The sequence below is a fragment of the Panulirus ornatus genome, chromosome 14, assembly GCF_036320965.1.
Source record: "Panulirus ornatus isolate Po-2019 chromosome 14, ASM3632096v1, whole genome shotgun sequence".
Classification (NCBI taxonomy): domain Eukaryota; kingdom Metazoa; phylum Arthropoda; class Malacostraca; order Decapoda; family Palinuridae; genus Panulirus; species Panulirus ornatus.
This window is the reverse complement of record NC_092237.1, coordinates 12838139-12857619: the sequence shown is the minus strand read 5'-3', so window position 1 is coordinate 12857619 and position 19481 is coordinate 12838139. Positions and strand designations below refer to the sequence as shown.

The 19481-nt window shown below is 45.8% G+C and overlaps 1 protein-coding gene across 1 annotated transcript in view; it reads right to left on the bottom strand.

The window, feature by feature from the left end:
* LOC139753323 (monocarboxylate transporter 12-like) overlaps positions 1-19481 on the bottom strand; it is a 320966-nt gene that overhangs the window by 41946 nt on the left and 259539 nt on the right. The window contains 2 exon segments of the mRNA XM_071669648.1: positions 2516-2663; positions 6639-6824. Of these exon segments, the coding sequence (XP_071525749.1) occupies positions 2516-2663; positions 6639-6824 (334 nt within the window).

Below are 19481 nucleotides of genomic sequence, written 5' to 3'. Positions count from 1 at the left end.
TCTCCTCCCCCCTTATTCTCGTTTGAAGATTCAGGTTCTTGACCAGCCTCCTACTTGGCCTGGTGTCAAATGCTTTCTGATGATCTATACTACTATTCCACAAGCCCAAGCTCGTCGAGGAGACCGACAAAACAGTCTCACTATGGAGGTGACCTCGTCATGGACGATGAGGTCTCCTCTTTATCTATACCTTCCAGTATTTCCACAGCCCAAACCTCTTATCTTCCTCTCCACCATCCTTCTCTACACCTCTCCTTCAACATTCACTCCCTCCATCCCTCCTTCCACAACCTGTTCCCTTTGTCCCGCCATCAAACAGCCCTTCCATTCCTCCTGCCACATCCATTCTCTCCACCACTCCTCCTTCCAACCCCCCACCCCCGTTCCATCCCAACCCCCACAACCTTTCCCCCCAATCCCTCCCCAAGAACCCTCACTAAACATTTCCCTCCACCCCTACATCCACAACCCTTCCCTCGCGACCGTTCCCTTCTACGGCTCTTCCCTCCAACCCTTTATCTCTGCCCATGTATTCCTCCTCTCCCTCCCTCACTCTCCCCTTATCACAACCTCCAAACCCTCCCCACCAGCGAGGATATCTGATCACCCCAGAGTTTCACTCACTTACTCATTTTTATTACATCTCATTTCTCTCTCTCTCGCCTGTCCCCAGTTCTATGTACCACAGATTCATTATCTCCTCTCTCGCGCGTCTCTCCCTTCGCTCCTTCTTCCTTCCTTCCTTCCTTCCTTCTTTCCACCTTTCCCTCCTATAACGTTAGTCTCTTTTCGCGAACCTTTACCCAATCCTTTCATCCCAGTGAATCAACACCAAAAGCTTTTCCTGATTCATCCTCAATTCTTTTTTTTTTTTCTTCTCATACATTTTTCTGATTTTTCCAATTCCATGACATACCCTTTCTGAACTGCATTCTTCATGACCCTGATCCTGTGTGCCTGGCATTAGACAGGCAGTCTATTGGCTGCCAATCGTCTCGTTCCTTCGCATGACGCCAGTTTTATCACACTGCTTGGCCTCTTGATAACCCGTATTAATCACGAGGTAAACTGCGCCTCTGAGGGTAATAGATACACGTAATGTATCAGCCATCATCAGCATTACCGTTAGTCCCATTGTCTCCCATCGTTATTACGAATATCATCACCATCGTGTCTGATATTACTTTCTTTCTGTCCTTACACACACACACACAGACACACACACACACACACACACACACATATATATATATATATATATATATATATATATATATATATATATATATATATATTCTAACAGCTAGTGGATATATAAACCCTTAGGATTTCCTTCGTCCTTCCAATTCCTTCTCCGTTCCCTCCAACTGCCTCCCCCTCCCACAACTACTGTTTGTAGTTTTCGTCCTTCACACCTTCCCTTTTACCTACCTTTGCCTCACCTAATACCCCCCAACCCCTTACCCTTACCCTTCCTCCCTTGTAACTTACGATACGCCTCTTCTTCAACAACCTCATCGCCCTACGAACACCAACACAAAGAAAGACTCCAGCAGAAATCTTCTTAAAAAGAAATATTAGGTTTTTCTAACATCTGTCTTTCCATGTACTCTCACGAACTGTCCCTCTCCGTCAGTAGATAACCTCGCCATAAACCATCACGTCTCCTGTTTCCTATCCTTCCTGCGTATTCTAGGCCAGACGAGCCACACAACACGAAACACTACGAATACTTTTACGTCTTATTCCTCTCATTCATTCTATTTCGGTCTCCTGCACATTCCGCTCTTTCCTACGCTATTCTCTTTTTCGTCCTCCTTCTCTTTTCTCTTCTGGTCTTCAGCATTCCCCCTTTCTATTGCCTCAAACTTTCCTGACGTGGGCCATTACACAGATGAACCTGACACTGATGATCAACCCCACCCACTAACTGCCTCTATCACTGATCAAGTCTGACTCCTGATCCTCTCTGTCTCCATCCATCTTCTAAATTATCTCTATCTTTTCCTTCCCTCGCTTAGTTAAATGCCTTCGTGTCTTATGTGTTCTGGACGTTTCCTAAATGTTATACGGAGTTCCAAATTTCCGCCGCGCGATTTTTTTTAAGGTTTCTTTTCTTTCCCCGTGTTTCAGAGACCTTTAAGTGCATTGGCAAGGGGAGTGATGAAGTTGGAAATAATACGAGAATGGAGGAAGATAACATCGGAAGAACAGTAGGAGGAGGGAACATATCACAAAAGGCAAGGGAGGAAATGAGTACATTTAAATAGGTGACACGAAACGAGAGAAAATATAGTTTACTAAAGAAAGGAAAGGGACAGAAAGACTACGGAGAATGGACCGAAGGGAAGCTAATGTACATAAGAAGTGGTGTAGTAGATTTACATTAAACCACAGACACGTCTATCTGTCATCATTCTACATCTGTGTCTCCCTTTACCTACATCCCTCAGGCCTCATAGTTTCCCCCCTACTGCCCCTCCATACAGCAACGGTGGTGTTCGCCTGTACTCACCCGATGGCTCCGCGTATGAAGACGGACATCACCGTGATGCCGAGACCACTCCCACTCACCACGATGATCTCCACGAACTCCCGCCGCCTCTTGAAGTACTGGCCCACCATCAACGTCGAGGAGTCCCGCGTCATGCCCACGCCGATACCTGTAGGAGAAAGGGACAATGTGGGTTACGCTGTCGCTGGCAACATTCACTGGGAGTGTCCCACACGTCCTCCTGACGAAGGTATAATCATCAGCAGGATACCAGGCGATATCCTGACTGAGGTGTACTGGTAGACAGGATATAACAAGGCCTCCTGATTATGGTACACTATTCCAAGTACCAGATGTCCTCCTGACGGAGGTACACTAGTATATATGGTACCACAACACTGAACACTATACTGCCCGTGACTCTGGCCCACAAACCACAGTTACTGACAAAAGCTTCACAACCAACGTAATCGGGCTCTACAAAGGAGTTCCCCAGGGAGCAGTTCTTTCTCCAACCCTCTTCACGTTTTCTCCACATGACCTCTCCTTACCTCCTGCAGACATCAATCACCTTCATCAGACATCCATCCATCTGAAACTACACTCCCTAGACATTTACGAGTTACTCTTTCCCGTATACGTTTTTGGATATCATCCACCTCTCCAGCATTACAAACACTAAATCAGCATATCACAAGATACAACAGATTCCACATTAAAGACACATATCACTTCCTCCTTACCTAACCAATACTCATCTCACACGGGCCATACACAGACCATAACTACACTTCATGACGAGTGGGACCCACCGGTGGACGTGGCCAGCTTCCTGAGTGCTGCAGGAGCCCTACAGACGAAGGGGATACTTGGGCATAAAGGTAAACCTATTATTCTTTTCTTTAAACTCTTCTATCAGGGCTTTATAGCCTACACTACGGCAGATTTCGCTTCCAAATTCTTCCTTACATTCTTTCTCCTTCTACCAACACTTGACTTTATCATGCTCTAATATCGCACACACACACACTGGCAACCTCCAATACAAGTCATCAACTGCTTTTGTATCACTTTCCCTTAACTGTTTCGTATCTTCTCAAGCTTTTCACCTCCCTTCCTCTGTACGTTTCCACTTTTACCCGCATCTTTCTCGTCTGAAATTCTATCCAAGTGATTCTTAAATCTCGGTGACGTTATGTATACACTGACCTCATCAGATTAACGTTTCTTATCCTTTGAGAGTCTTAACCTGAACCTTGGCGAATAAAACGCTGAAGTTCATTCTAGCGAGCGTGGTTATGATGCCCACACACACACCACACCTGTGACACATGAGCGAGTTGGGTACGTGCGAATGGGGATGGCAGAGCCGACCTCCGAACAGGATCTGGTGAAGCTGGCTGTTCAGAACTGTCCCCTCCGCCCCCATGAACAAGTCCTCTGAGAGAGAGAGAGAGAGAGAGAGAGAGAGAGAGAGAGAGAGAGAGAGAGAGAGAGAGAGAGAGAGAGAGAGAGAGAACATTGGTCTCCCGAACGTCAAATACATGAATAAATAACCACGAAGGATGATCCTGAGGTATACAAAAGTCAGCTTAAGCGACGCTTCAATGTGGTCCAGGAGAGCTCAAGCTTGTATATCACCGTAAGTCTGTCAGTCGGGAAGGGGGAGGAGATGGGGCTTTGGCGAAGACCGTATATAAAGTCCGGGGCGTCTTGGCCGGTAAGCCTGACAAATGACAAGATCAGTCACTGGCATCACCTGCTTGCCCAAGGCCGGCCCGAGATAGTTCGATTAATAAATACCGGCGAGAGAGAGAGAGAGAGAGAGAGAGAGAGAGAGAGAGAGAGAGAGAGAGAGAGAGAGAGAGAGAGAGTTTAACTACGACTTACCTGCTAGTACCTACGGTGACATTCTGCCAACCTGGCAGGGCTAGCGCGTAGCACTCACCGCACGTCTTGCTGTCCCCCCCCCCCCCCAATCCCACCCCGGCCACCTGCATTACATAAGTACATCTTCAACATCATCTGGGACTGTTTTCAACCGCGTGTCCAATTTTCTTTTAACGGTGTCTGTACCTGATCCATGCATATGTTTCATAGTTCCTCTGGCACAATACTGAATGGGACCCCGCTCAAGCCTCCAGGCTGGGTTCTCAGTCATATTCTTTTCTTTGTTTTATCTATCGTTCTGTTCCACGGTATTCTCACATAATTCTAATCACTATGTTATCTCCCTTGTAGTGTGTGCCACAGTCTGCATTTGAATTTCCCTCATTAACCACAGCTTTCAACGCACCTCTGCCACATCCTGCATTTGAACTTCCCTCTTTAACCACAGCCTTCAACGCACCTCTGCCACATCCTGCATTTGAATTTCCCTCTTTAACCACAGCCTTCAACGCACCTCTGCCACATTCTGCATTTGAATTTCCCTCTTTAACCACAGCCTTCAACGCACCTTTTCAAAATTTCCAAGTATGAACAACGCTCCTACGACCATCCTTGATCTGGACTTAAAACATCTCCAATCCGTCCTCAACTTTTCCAGCTCTTCACCGTTGCGAACTGTTATAGCATTATGATCTCCCATACGAGTGATAAAGTAACGTTCATATTTCGGATGACATTAACAGTCACTCTCCTCCTATGTACAACATGGTCAGTCATTCTATCCAACTCTTTATCTGATTAAAAAGTATACACACTGGATCATCTGCATACAACAGCTGTGGTGTAACCTCACCCTGTTTCCCTAAAGTTTTTAATCATACTCCTCACCACAATCACTCCACCTCTCGCTCTCGTATCTCGCAATCAGTTGAAACCCGCCTGAAAATAAGAACGTCTTTAAATTCTCAAAGAATCAGGTTATGATAACCGGCGTGTTTGATTAGAAAAAATAAGAAAGCTATTCAACACTTCATGACTGATTTCGTGTCGTGTTACATCTGGACACAGCCTGATTCCATCCGACTGTAAATGATTTCCCCCGAGTCTGTGCGACGTTCTTTTGTTTCAAGATCTAATTCGGGTCTCTGGCCACATCATCTCAACTGTAGTGATAAACAGCGGCTTCAGGACGATAAGCGGAAATCGTATGAGAAAGCTCAAGGTGAAGAAAATGAGAAGAAATTAAAGAGATATTCTATAAGAAATCATGATTCATGCGTCCACACTTTATCAAACTGAGACATCTTGATCTTTCGACTCTTATACAAGAAGACAGTACTATTACATGTAAATTACCCAACCAGATCTATTACAGTAATTACCACCGATCACTTCCCATTCCCTCCACTCATCTCGAGGGGATTTCATCACGCATTACCATACCATCACCAGGGTTAACTCCCCCCCAGACGAATTCTAATGCTGGTAAGAGCATCTCTTGTGACCGCCATCAGACCGTGCGTTTCCCTTCACTACTGCTTAAAAAAGGTTCACCAAAACACACAAACACTTTACACGTAGCCATACTACAGTCACGATGGTCTCAAAAGGGGGCATTAGTATTCTACTTCAATCACAAGCCTAATAGACCATATCCCTTGGTACTTTCAACACCTCCATTAACTCCATTAGCAAGATGACCTGACATCTCTCTCTCTCTCTCTCTCTCTCTCTCTCCCAAGGCCCCCTTGAATGAGATGAATTATCCTAACAGTCCCGGAGAATGAGCTAACAACCTCCTCGCTGTGAAGGCTTCACCCTCCGAGTAAAGTGATGTAGGGATTTACGTACTACACCACTTGTCCTCATCAGTCCTCTTAGTATAACAACTTGATCCCTTCAGTACGATGATCTGACTCCTCGATTAACATATCTCCAACGCGACGGTATGACTCTTGGTTATGATGGCCCGACCTTCGTACCTTAGAAAAAAAACCCACGCCGTCGTGTTCACGGGTTTATTACTTTTGTGCTCGAGGATCGTACCGCCATGATCAAGAGTCGTATCGTCGTGCTCAGGCACCGTACTATCATGCTCAAGGGCTTCGATAACCACCCAGGGCGTACGATACTTTTGGAGACCGTATCACCATGCTCAGGGGCTTCGATAGCAACCCTTGGCGTACGATACTTTTAAAAAAAAGACCATCGCCCTGGCTGGCTGGCAGGGGATAAATTCCTGAAGCTTGCTCACCTATGACGGTGCCGTAGCTGAAGAAGAGCTGATGGAACTGGCTGGCGAAGGAAGTGAAGAGGCAGCCAAGGGCAGTGATGAGACCCCCTAAGACCGCCGTCAGCCGCGTCGAGTTCCTCCTGCAGACGGCAATGGTGATGGGCGAGATGAGAAGCGCCAGGGAAGTGGAGAGCCCGCCAAGCCAACCTGCAGAAGGGACAGACGAAGTGAGTATAAGACGGTGGTAAATAAAGCGGTTCATGTGGATGGTATTTGGAAGTGTCGTAATAAGGGAAATACGATGAAAAAAGGAGGAGTGTGGTATATAGACATACTTCAAAACAGTTCTATAAATACAACGTACGTACGGGAGAATATAGTAAATATATGGGGAAAATACAACATTTATGGGATAAACACGTTAAATAAGGCATGAAATGGTAAATACGAAAATAAGATACAACAATAACATCATAGATATGTGGAAAATAAGGAAAAAAACCGCTAAACGTGAGAGGACGTGGAAAGATATGTCAAAAAAAAAAAAAAAGGCACTGTGGCAAATATGGACACAAGAAGGAAAATAAGGAAAATGTCATGAAAATAAGGTAGGTATGGGAGAATGTGGTAAACCCATGTCAAAGTGGTACGAAATGAGAAACGTGGTATGATGGGGTAGTATAGTGAAAATACGGTACGTATAGCGGTTCTTGCTTTCCGATTACTCATACTACCACACACACACACACACACACACACACACACACACACACAACCCTCTTCACCCTTCCCCCTCTTCCCTGTTATAAAGAAGGTGAACTGCAACGACAATACCAGCAGATGACAATCAGGCGAGGGGAGAGAGAGAGAGAGTGAAATTCCACAGATGATTTCAAGGGGATGAAAAAAGAAAGTGGAAGAGTGGGAGGAAACGATAAAGAAGAGGAGGAGGAGGAGTGGGAGGAAACTGGGAAGAAGAAGAAGAGGAGGAGGAGGAGTGGGAGGAAACGGGGAAGAAGAAGAAGAGGAGAAGGAGGAGGAGGAGGAGGAGTGGGGGTGTAGCAATAAGGTCGTTTACGGTCATTTGATGGCCTCGTTGACGAGTGTGTGATCACCCCGCCGACTGTTAGATTATGTCGACACGAGCAGAGGAGAGAGAGAGAGAGAGAGAGAGAGAGAGAGAGAGAGAGAGAGAGAGAGAGAGAGAGAGAGAGAGAGAGAGAGGCGGTCTCACGACAATGCAAATTCAATGGATGGTGCTGAAGAAGCCACAATGAGAACTAAATGTGAGGTAAATTACGCCCACGAGTGGAGCTTGGGTGTCAGGTTTAAGTTACAGTCTACGAAACATTGGTTGACAGACTCGGTTGAGACGATCGCAAAGTTACGTGACGTCGTTCGTAAAGTACAATGATAAACAATAACCAAAGGCTAACGCAGTTTGGTAAATATTTACCAAAGGCTAACGAAGTCTGGTAAATATTTACCAAAGGTTAACGCAATTTAGTAAATATTTACCGAAGGCTAACGCAGTTTGGTAAACATTTATCAAAGGTTAACGCAGTTTGGTAAATATTTACCAAAGGTTAACGCGGTTAAACTTTGGCAGATATCTACCACTCACGAGGCAGTTTTGAAAATCAGGAAAGGCTCGAAAAGGAAGATTAGAGAGGCCAAAATACGATTCAAATATCTTCGTGGCAAGACTCGCCATTATCAGTTATAGGATGTACCTCTTGCTGTGTACGGAGTACATAGTAAAGGTTCCCTGTGCTAAGTCTTGGTAAGTACTAGGGTGAGGGAAGACCCGGGGTGAGGAAGGACCCAGGATGAGGGAAGACCCAGGGTGGGGCTTCGAAGACCCAAGGCGAGCCAAGACCCAGGGTGAGGCAAGACCCAGGGTGAGGGAAGACCCAGGGTAAGGGAACATCCAGGGTGAGGCAAGACCCAGGGTGAGGCAAGACCCAGGGTGGGGGAAGACCCAGAGCGAGCCAAGACCCAGGGTGAGGGAAGACCCAGGGTGAGCCAAGACCCAGGGTAAAGCAGGGAGAAGAAGAAAGAAAAAGGCAGCAAAAACAATACGTCTTCCTCCAGCCAACATAACGAGGATCCATTAATCCTGGTCCCTATGATGGACAAGATACGAGACCTGTTGTGTCTATATTTTTTTGACCTCTAACCCCATAAAATCCTCCAGCAGTCATATATATATATATATATATATATATATATATATATACGTGGTTGGGGTGTATCGAGCCAAGGTACATGACCACGAACTTTCCCGTCCATCGGGCCAAAAAAGGAGGAGTGGTTTACGTCCAAGGCCAGGCCATCATACTCAGGGGTCGTGCAGTCATAGCACCACGAGTCAGTCTGGGAAGACGACGTGCACCCACGCGAGAGAGAGAGAGAGAGAGAGAGAGAGAGAGAGAGAGAGAGAGAGAGAGAGAGAGAGAGAGAGAGAGAGAGAGAGAGAGAGAGAGAGAGAATTTATATAACACCAAGATTACTTAACTCTCCTCCAGGATCGGCACAGGGAACGTCTTTAGGAAGGGGGTTCAGTATTAATAATAGGAGAATCGCGAACCATAATTCACAGGAGGGAGTTGGTTAAAATATGTGTGGCTTCGGTTTTTTACCTGCGGCCCGATATGTTTATGGAGGAACGGGCGACGTTCAGCGGCCCGATATGATTATGGAGGAACGGGCAACGTTCAGCAGCCCGATATGTTTATGGAGGAACGGGCAACGTTCAGCAGCCCGATATGTTTATGGAGGAACGGGCGACGTTCAGCGGCCCGATACGTTTATGGAGGAACGGGCTACGTTCAGCGGCCCGATACGTTTATGGAGCAACAGGCTACGTTCAGCAGCCCGATACGTTTATGGAGGAACGGGCTACATCTTGAATGGACTGGGCATTTAGGTCGGTTCCTCAGTATGTGTCTACACGTGCATTTTGATCGAAATAAAGCAGGGCCGTGTGTGTGTGTGTGTGTGTGTGTGTGTGTGTGTGTGTGGGAGGGTGGGTGGGAGGGCAGGTGCCTCCGCTTCCACATGCACGTTTCCCCCAACAAGTCTCGGTCATAAATCAGTATTTTATGATAATGCAACGCAGCATTTGGGTGGTGATACTTCAGATTTAGAGGCAATAAAGGAAAGAAAATAATGACCGGATTGGTAATATCTAAACCTTCGTTAGATGTCCAATTTAGTGATGTCCCTGCCCGGGTACGCATCTCCGGGATACACAAGTTAACAGTGAGATGGGGAATGAGGCAGGCGGCGGTGTGTTTCGCTTTTCGTTAAAGCAAATCTTAATCCTGTGCTGAAAAAAAAAAAAATGTCTTAGGTGTTTATAATATCGTTTTTTTTTCTTCTTTGTGGGGACTAAAGATAAGCCTTGTAAGAAAATGATAATAGGATTAGTTCACAGAGTCCACACACACACACACACACACACACACACACACACAAACACACACAACAGATGTAAACGAAAATAAAAAATTAAACTGATGAATTATGTGCGAAATAAGAAAAACACTGAAGAATTATTTGTGGAACATTTGAAGCCGAGAGAGACGTCAGGAAGAATTAAACTCCTGAAAAACTGAAAAAAAAACGTAAAAAGAAAAGATCATTACGAATTGATATAATGGATAATATAAAGAGCTAAGAAAATGACAGAGATGAATGATGCTGAGACACAGACATGAAAGAAAACGAAGATGAACTGACACTAAAGAGGGGAAACTGACTCAAGAGTAAAAGTCCATGAAGAGCAGAGGAATTATAAGTACGTAATGGAAGACAGATTCAAAATAAAAAGTCCAACAGGATTAAAAGAGAGATTGAGTCCAGTCGGCATCAGTTAAACCAAGAACAAAATGAGATTCATAAGATTAGACAACCAACAGCATTATAGAAGACATCACCTCAAAAACGTCTCTCGCAAGACCTAACCTAACCCAGGATCATGTATGAATAAATAAAGACGACATACAAAGTAAAGCAAACTGGGAAGGCCTTACACCCCAACAGCTCTGCGACGGAGGCAAATCTCTGGCTTGACTGCACCAGCCAAGTTATCCTCACTCGAACATTTTTACCAAAAGCTAAAGGAGAATTTTTATTTTTCAATAGATTTTCGAAACGCTCTCGTATCATGGGGATTCCGGCCCGTGGAAGCACCTGAGAGGCAGTGCCTTGTATAAAAAATGGGCTGAGTCAATCGATGGAAGACACAATTACTTGTCTCTGTGTCCCCGACATTACTGCTTGATGGTGAGGTCATCCGCCTCCAGGGTTTCCTCGACCTTGTCCCAGGACAGATGGGTGGGAGGCGTCCCGAAGTTCGATCCTGGCTACCAGCGGATGGTATCCGAGGTCTCCACGACTCCCCATGCAACACTCCCACGACCCCCAGCTCCACCACAGGACACCAAGCTCACATCCCACAATACAGCACGAGGTTCACACCCCATAACACAACACCAGGCTCACAAACCACAATCATCTCTAAGTTCTCCAATTTGAAGCTTCGGCGTGGAAGGAATGAATGACCGTCCCAGTTCAAGCAATGCTGTGCAACATGTGTTGGGTAAGATGCATTACCAAAGTCGGTGATGGAGAGGCGGTGGGTGGCGGCGTTGTCGGAGAGGTGGCAGTAGCGGTGGTGGTGGTGGAGGCTGTGGGAGGAAGATGACAGGGATGCTGGGAGTGGTGGAGAGTGGTTCAAGAAGACTGAAGGAGATTCACAAAGAATAATGTAAGATGTGAGCAGAAGGTAGACGTAGCTTATAAAAACCAACAGAGGTCGATCAGAGCTGCTGGTCTGGGGCGAGACAGGATGCACTAGATGCAGACAGGAAGGCAGACGAGAAGCACAGACACACACACAGACACACAGACACACACACACACACACACACACACACACACACACACACACTGAGCAAGCAGTAATACAGGAGACAGATAACAGGCTGTAAACATCAGGTATCACGAAGCTGAACCAAAGACTTGCCACGGGCCAGACTGGAGCACCACACGGGCCAGAAACGATACACAGATCAGACAAGAGTCAAACGGACAGCGGACAGTCAGAAGTAAGAGACCCAGCACCCGTGAGATTATCCCAGTGACTCGCGGTGAGGGAGCGAGGAAGGAGCGAGCGTGGTCAACCATGGCCCTCATGGATGGGGGCTGAGTGAACATAGATGGAGGGCTGGGGCTGTGGGACACAAGCAGTCCTATTGCATTATCAGGCGAATCACGAGAGTAAGGGGGGGGGGGGGTGGGGGTGGGAGGAGAAGTGAAAGAAAACTAGTGGGAAGAGGTTACGAGAAGAAAATATATAACTCAAGAGAGAAATAAACACGGGAAAGAGGATGGTAAAGAAGAGTAGTGAAGAAATGGAGAAGATGTCAGAAACAAAGCAGGAAAGAGGGGAAAGAAAATCAAAATAAGGAAGTACACGTAATGAGTAGAGACAAAAGATACAAAGGAACAGAAAATGGGTAAAGACAACAATTTCAACAAGATAGGAGAGAAAGTAATGGTGGTTATAGGATAACTGAGTAAAATGATGAGACACGGAGAAATCTACAAGACAGAACAAGGAGCAGGAATACTGAGATAACAATCAAGGAAACCTCAAACGCAGATACTTGAAGAACGAAAGGGAAAACAAACGAAAATTATTCAAAAGATAATGAAGGGAAAGACAAGACATTATGGAATAAAAGTGGAAGGCAATAAAAAGTAAATTACTGGTGGATGACGTGAGAGGTAGGTCACTGAATCAACAAGAAGCTAAATTAAAGGGTTAAGACCACAATCTGGTTTTAAAACATAATGGTAAGTTCCCGGAGATCCCATGAGAGAGGACATAAAACGATGACACACCCTGCACTCCATCACTAGATAGCTATACTAAGGCGCTGAAATAGAAAGCTAGCTGCTCTGTCACTCACACTTGAATCAATGGGCCTTGAGATTCCATTACATCCCACAATGTCTCAAGAGTCTCCCAAACAGGAGGAAAGGAGAGCAGAAGATCGTAGTGTTCTCAAGTTCTAGCCCTCCAAGGCTAATGGAAGGGTGAGGAGAATCCCTCTGAAGTTCTGGGGTACCGATTCGCCATCCGGCTAACCAGAGAACGACCCTCATGCAGGCAGAGTCAGTCACCTCTTCCCATTAAGCCAACAGATGTCACGCTACATCATAGGCTTTCCCGCCCTCGTTTACTTGCCGATGCTAAAGCGAGTATAAAACAAAAGAGGTATCTGGCAGAGGGTAACAACAATACAGGGATCCAATTCCTTATACAGGTTTAGAATGAAGCGTTGAGCCTCTGTGTATGAGGTTTATCTCCCTCCTGACACTTAGGTTCGAAGGGGTGAGAGTGAACGAACGTTGTCTGTCAACATTATCAATTGTCTCCTGTTGTATCATCGATTCGATCGTCAATTCTTTATCCTCATATTTCTCTTCATGAGCATCACTACCAATCGCTTATCCTACTCACCATAACATCGGCCCCCCAGGAGCTCTACCAAGTCAGTCTTGTTGAAGAAATCGACAGCAGAAAATTTTTTACACAAGAAGCTACCACGTAATGCCTAGTCTTTCCCACAGACCCCCCTCACCCCCAGCGCATGAAATGACGGGTTGGCGGCGAAATGAACAATCAAACCCAGCCAGTTGGTTGGTATCTGTGGCTAAATCACGCGGGAGATTTATGACTGGAAAATAACAAGGCCGTCCGCCTGAATTATGGCATCGATTAATCACTTCGGGATAAGAGTTTCTTTGCTCTGGTGAACTGTGAAAATAGCTTTTGTTTTTGACTCAAAATCAAAATTTCCGAAAAGGAGAATGGATGTGTGTGTGTGTGTGTGTGTGTGTGTGTGTGAATTCTGTATGCCTGTGCCTGTGTGTCTTCATCTCAGTGGGTAAGGATGCGCAAACACTCACTTTGTATTCGACAGGTGAGGACATCGCTATACCAGCTTAGACTTCTAAGCTCAGTGTTTCCTATCTAAGCTTGTGCTTCCTATCTAAGCTCGTGTTTTCTATCAGCAGCAACCTTGGTGCATTCAGTTCAAAATTCAACCTTCCTTGTCAAGCTTAGCTTATGGGAAGTCACTGTACCTAGGACAAATGATTTTATTTTTTTTGTCTCTTGTTTAACAGTAGACATACAACAATGTTAGATCAAAAGAATCAATCAAATATGAGGAAGACGATATATATATATATATATATATATACCACTAGCCTGAGATGCTGTATTGAGTCCAATACAGATCTGTTTAATGTGCTAAGTTCTCAACATTTAAAATATAGAGAGAAACGTCAACACTTGCACTTACACCCAAACCAAATACTAGACAATATATTTACATATACTCACACCACAGGAAGTGGGTATGGGGCAAGAAACTGTTCGCTAATGCGATAGGAATCTAGTTTACGCGTCATTCAGTAAAGTTTGAGGTTCAAATGGCAAAATTCTGGGAACATAAATTGGGATCTGTAAACTGTGGCGCCCAAAACGCAATCATTGCGTCTTCTGGTTCCAGGAAAAAACAAAACCGAGGAACGATGAAATACATATATCACAAAATCTGACCAATTTACCGCATGTTTTTGGCCAAGGCAGCGATGATTACCGGTAAAGATGGAGACAAACTTATTCGTGTGTGAGACTCGACCTCCGGGTTCACCTGACGACCAATGGCGTTTCACCAGGTCTGGTGAACCTCTTGAGTATACGATGGTACGACCCTTGAGCACTACGCTACGACTTTCGACTGTAGACGGCTTGACCTTAGGTCGAAGGCTGCACCATCATACGCAAGGACAGTAAAGTCGTGTTCGATGCTCGAAACCTTCGTGTTCAAGGGTCGAGACCGTCGTGATCAGGGGTCGAAACCGTCGTGATCAAGGGTCGAAGAAAGCTTCGTGCTCACGTGTCGAAACCGTTGTGCTCAGGAACCGTCCATTCCTTCTTCAGGACTTAAGTAGTGTCCAGCTAAGACTCGAAGGTTCTCAACCATCTCGTGTCTGTGTAAGGTCTTCTTCCCCTTGTGTGTTCTCCCATTACTGGCGAGCTTCATGGCTTTCTGAATTTCCTTGACACTGGCTTGCCCTTGACGGCCATGAGCGCCCGTGGCGCAGATAAGTCTCGGGGAGGAGGGGGGCGCCTCCATTAGCTTTACGGCACAACTCACGGGCTCGGGAAAACTGTGTGGAAGTGTCTTCACCACCTTTCATCAAACGACTTGCAATCTCACGCGAAGCTTGAGCTATCTCTCCCAAGTTGGAGATCGCGCTCAAAACTCAACACCTCAAAACCTAATAGCCCATGGCACAGTATACGAATATACTCTCTCTTTATATATATATATATAATATATATATATATATATATATATATATATATATATATATATATATATATATATATATATTTAAACACAAGGAGACGTACAGTACGAAGTGTCAAGGGCATTTGTGTAGTTCACTGTCAAGACATCGATTCAGAGTTGATACTAATGTAACGTACGAAAGCGCATGTCACTTCGTATTTTCCGTTTCCTTGAGAATTTACTCCCATCTTATGTACACTCTCTACTTATCTACTCTATACACCCCCCCCCCCCCCACACACACACACACACACACACTGATATCTTTTTTGAAGGGGAGATGGAGGGAGGAAGAGTGAAGTGAGGGGCATATCTTTTTTTCCCCCTTCACTGCCCAGTATAACGAAGCCAAGAACCCTCAACGTAAAACACACTCTTGTAATAACGATGAGGATGAAAAGGTTTCTCTCTCTCTCTCTCTCTCTCTCTCTCTCTCTCTCTCTCTCTCTCTCTCTCTCTCTCTCTCTCTCCCCCCTCTTATTCTCATTTCTATTTCCCCTTTTGGTTGTCATCCATTACCTCCACCACCCTCCTCTCCCCTCACTCACACCCTCACGGCTATATGCAGCCCATATATCACTCTCAACACCTCTTCTGCCTCCTCCTTCCTCCTCCTTCTTCCAAGACCCTCCCTCCCCACCCAACCCTCCCTCTTCCATTGCACCCATTAAGACCATCCTCTCACCACCACCAGTCAACGGCAGCAGGTGAGGAGCCCCCGCAGCCCCCTGGAGGCTGTCCAGGAAAGCTGGGGCTGGAAGTGACGTTCTGGTTCGATACATTGCCTGCAGCGGGGGGGGGCCACTGGACCAGCCTAGCCACGCCAGACAATGGTGCAGCCAACCAGCCAATGGACCGGCTAACGAGCGTGTCGGTCCAGCCAATGGTCCAGCCAACCAGCCAATGGTCCAGCCAACTAACCAATGGTCCAGTCAACTAGCCAATGGTCCAGCCAACCAGCCATTGATCCAGCCAACCAGCTAATGGTCCAGCCAACCAGCTAATGGTCCAGCCAATGGACCAGCCAACCAGCTAATGGTCCAACGAACCAGCCAATGGACCAGCCAATCAGAAACTGGTCCAGCCAACCAGCCAATGGACCAGCCAATGGTCCAGCTAACCAGCGAGATGGTCCAGCCACATGAAGAATAATAATCCCAGGAAGACTTCTGTTTATGAGACAATGGCCTCTTAACAGATCTTCCCTTTGGAGTCATTTTCATCCAAATGTTCGAAAAATCATACCCCACATCATAAGTTTTCCTGTCCCTCTCCTGAAATGAAGTCTCATAAGTACTACTGAACGTAATCCCATCTCTTTATTCTTTTAAATATTTCAGAAGTAAAACCTTGAATACAACTCGACTAACTGTAAATCCATTTTCAATGAATATGAAGACAAGTGCTTTTCCTAATGACTCACTGATGAAAACAATAATGCTCCATGGTTATAGAACTGTTAATGATGAGTATCATGAGTAATATATGATGGATTAATAGTGACAGGCAGGTTAATCATTTAAAAAAAAGAAGTCCTTTGCGAAAAAGAAATCGATGATAAAATGAATGAAAAGAAAAGTTTGAGGATGAGATGATCCACATGTTATATAACAAGGTCAAGCGGTGGATATCAACTGATCGATCGCGATAAGTAAGGTCAAATAACAGTCGACAGTGACCATAAAGGAAGGGGAAAAAAAAAGGTCAGTGTGGTGAGACACTGCTAATCAAGTCCTGGAAAATCCAGGCCAGTGGTTCAGTCGTCAAGGCCAAAATATAAAGTTCCTGAATTAGAAGAGGGAGGGAGTGAGGGAGGAAGGGAGGGAGGGAGAGAGGGAGGGATGGAGGGAGGGAGGGAGGGAGGGATGGAGGGAGGGAGGGATGGAGGAAGGGAGGGATGGATGGAGGGAGGGAGGGAGGGAGGGAGGGAGGGAGGGAGGGAGGGAAGGAAGGTTGTGGGGAGACGCATGTGTTTCTCGGAGGGAGGGAGGAAGGTTTGTGTGATCTTTACCTTAACTAACCTCCAAACCAAAATGGGTGGGTGGGGGAGGAGGCTGCACGTCAACCACAAACCTCCAACCCCAAAAAGGGTAGGGGGGTTGGGAGGTAAGTGTTAGTAGACATCAACCATGCCATGGAACCATGAATGTCACGTCAATCATCAACACCAGCACCACATGATCGTGAATGACCGTGTACGTCCTCACCAACATCATCACCACCACCACCATCAACCACAGTCGGCCCACGGCGCCTCCAACATCAATACTGTGAACGGGACATCAACCATGTCAACGGGTCACGACACGCAAGAAATCGCATCGACATCAATGCCACCACACACTAGGGCCATCAGTGACATCACATGTCAACATCACAGTCAGCATATTCTACAGTCATCAAACATCATCACATGAACACACCTCAGTCATCCATGTCCGTCACATCAGCACCATCATCAATAAGACCTAAACATCGACGACATCAACCTTAATCTACACCACAATCCTCCAAGACATCACAGACACATCACAGCCAGCCCACCACATCAGAGACGCCTCAACATCATCACCACATCAACGCTACCATCATCGACGCACGCGAACGTCATTCACGTCACATCAACGCACGCGAACGTCACTCACGTCACATCAACGCACGCGAACGTCACTCACGTCACATCAACGCAGCACAAACACCAGCCTCGTCACATCAACGCTACCATCACCACACTATAAACATCATTACGCCTCAGTGCATCAATACAATCATTAAGGTAACCACGACACATTAATTGCATCACTACCACCACCATCACCAACACTACAAGCCCATTCTTCAACACAACTGGTCGCCCACACCACCACCATCACCAACACTACAAGTCCATTCTTCAACACAACTGGTCGCCCACACCACCACCATCACCAACACTACAAGTCCATTCTTCAACACAACTGGTCGCCCTCACCACCACCATCACCACCACCATCACTACAAATCCATTCTTCTACAAAGTAGTCGCCCACACCACCACCACCACCACCATCACCAACACTACAAGCCCATTCTTCAACACAACTGGTCGCCCACACCACCACCATCACCAACACTACAAGTCCATTCTCCAACACGACTGGTCGCCCTCACCACCACCATCACCAACACTACAAGTCCATTCTTCAACACAACTGGTCGCCCACACCACCACCATCACCAACACTACAAGCCCATTCTTCAACACAACTGGTCGCCCACACCACCACCATCACCAACACTACAAGCCCATTCTTCAACACGACTGGTCGCCCACACCACCACCATCACCAACACTACAAGTCCATTCTCCAACACGACTGGTCGCCCACACCACCACCGTCACCAACACTACAAGCCCATTCTTCAACACAACTGGTCGCCCACACCACCACCATCACCAACACTACAAGTCCATTCTTCAACACGACTGGTCGCCCTCACCACCACCATCACCACCACCATCATCATCGTCAACAAGAAGAAGAAAGAAAACAAGAGGAAGAGACACCATGAAGCGACAGAAGAACGTCAGAAAGCATAAAAGAAGAGGAAACAGAAAACGGGAAAAATGAGGAACATTGTCTGGAGAAATATGGCAACGAGAGAAATTATTTGAAAAAAAAGATAAGAATTTCAAAGGATACCAAAAACAGCAAATTTCACCTGAAATATAAGAGAGGGACGGCAAAATAATGAAAATAATAATAACACTACTACTACTACTACTGTTACTACCAATATTACTACAACTACTAATATTACTACTACTAAAAACAAATAAATAATAATAATAATAATACTGTAGTTTGAACGAGATGTCTTCCCTTTGAGGCGACGCCAAACACACAAACATTCCCTGACAAATACGAGATAAAGAAAAAGGGGAATAAATTACAGCGAAGAAAAGGGAGGGTAAATTACAGCAAAGAAAAGGAGGGTAAATTACAGCAAAGAAAAGGAGGGTAAATTACAGCTGGAAAGAATATCTTACAATCTTTTTTGGGGTGCAAAACTTGCTGACACTGGGAGTAGAAAAGACCACAGCAAAACCTCGCCTTGAGCTCAGTCCGTTGGGTATATATTCAAAATTTGCGCCAGAAATGACACAGGGGAGACTGGACGCGCCAATACGGAAATAAATACGTCATTACAGTCGATTTGGTTCTCGCTTCAGTTGAAATTTTGGTGGGAAATAGGCAAAATCTTTGGCCCTCTGAACACCATGAATATTTACGCAAGCCATAGAAAGGTCAGTGTGACTGTTGGGGTCAACCAGGAGCCTTTTGAACAGGCGTTACAGATGATTAAGGGTGTTTATAGAGGCCAGAATGAACCCATGTCTGGTCATTTAAAACGTCCGTGTGCCTGTAGTTGACAGAATGGC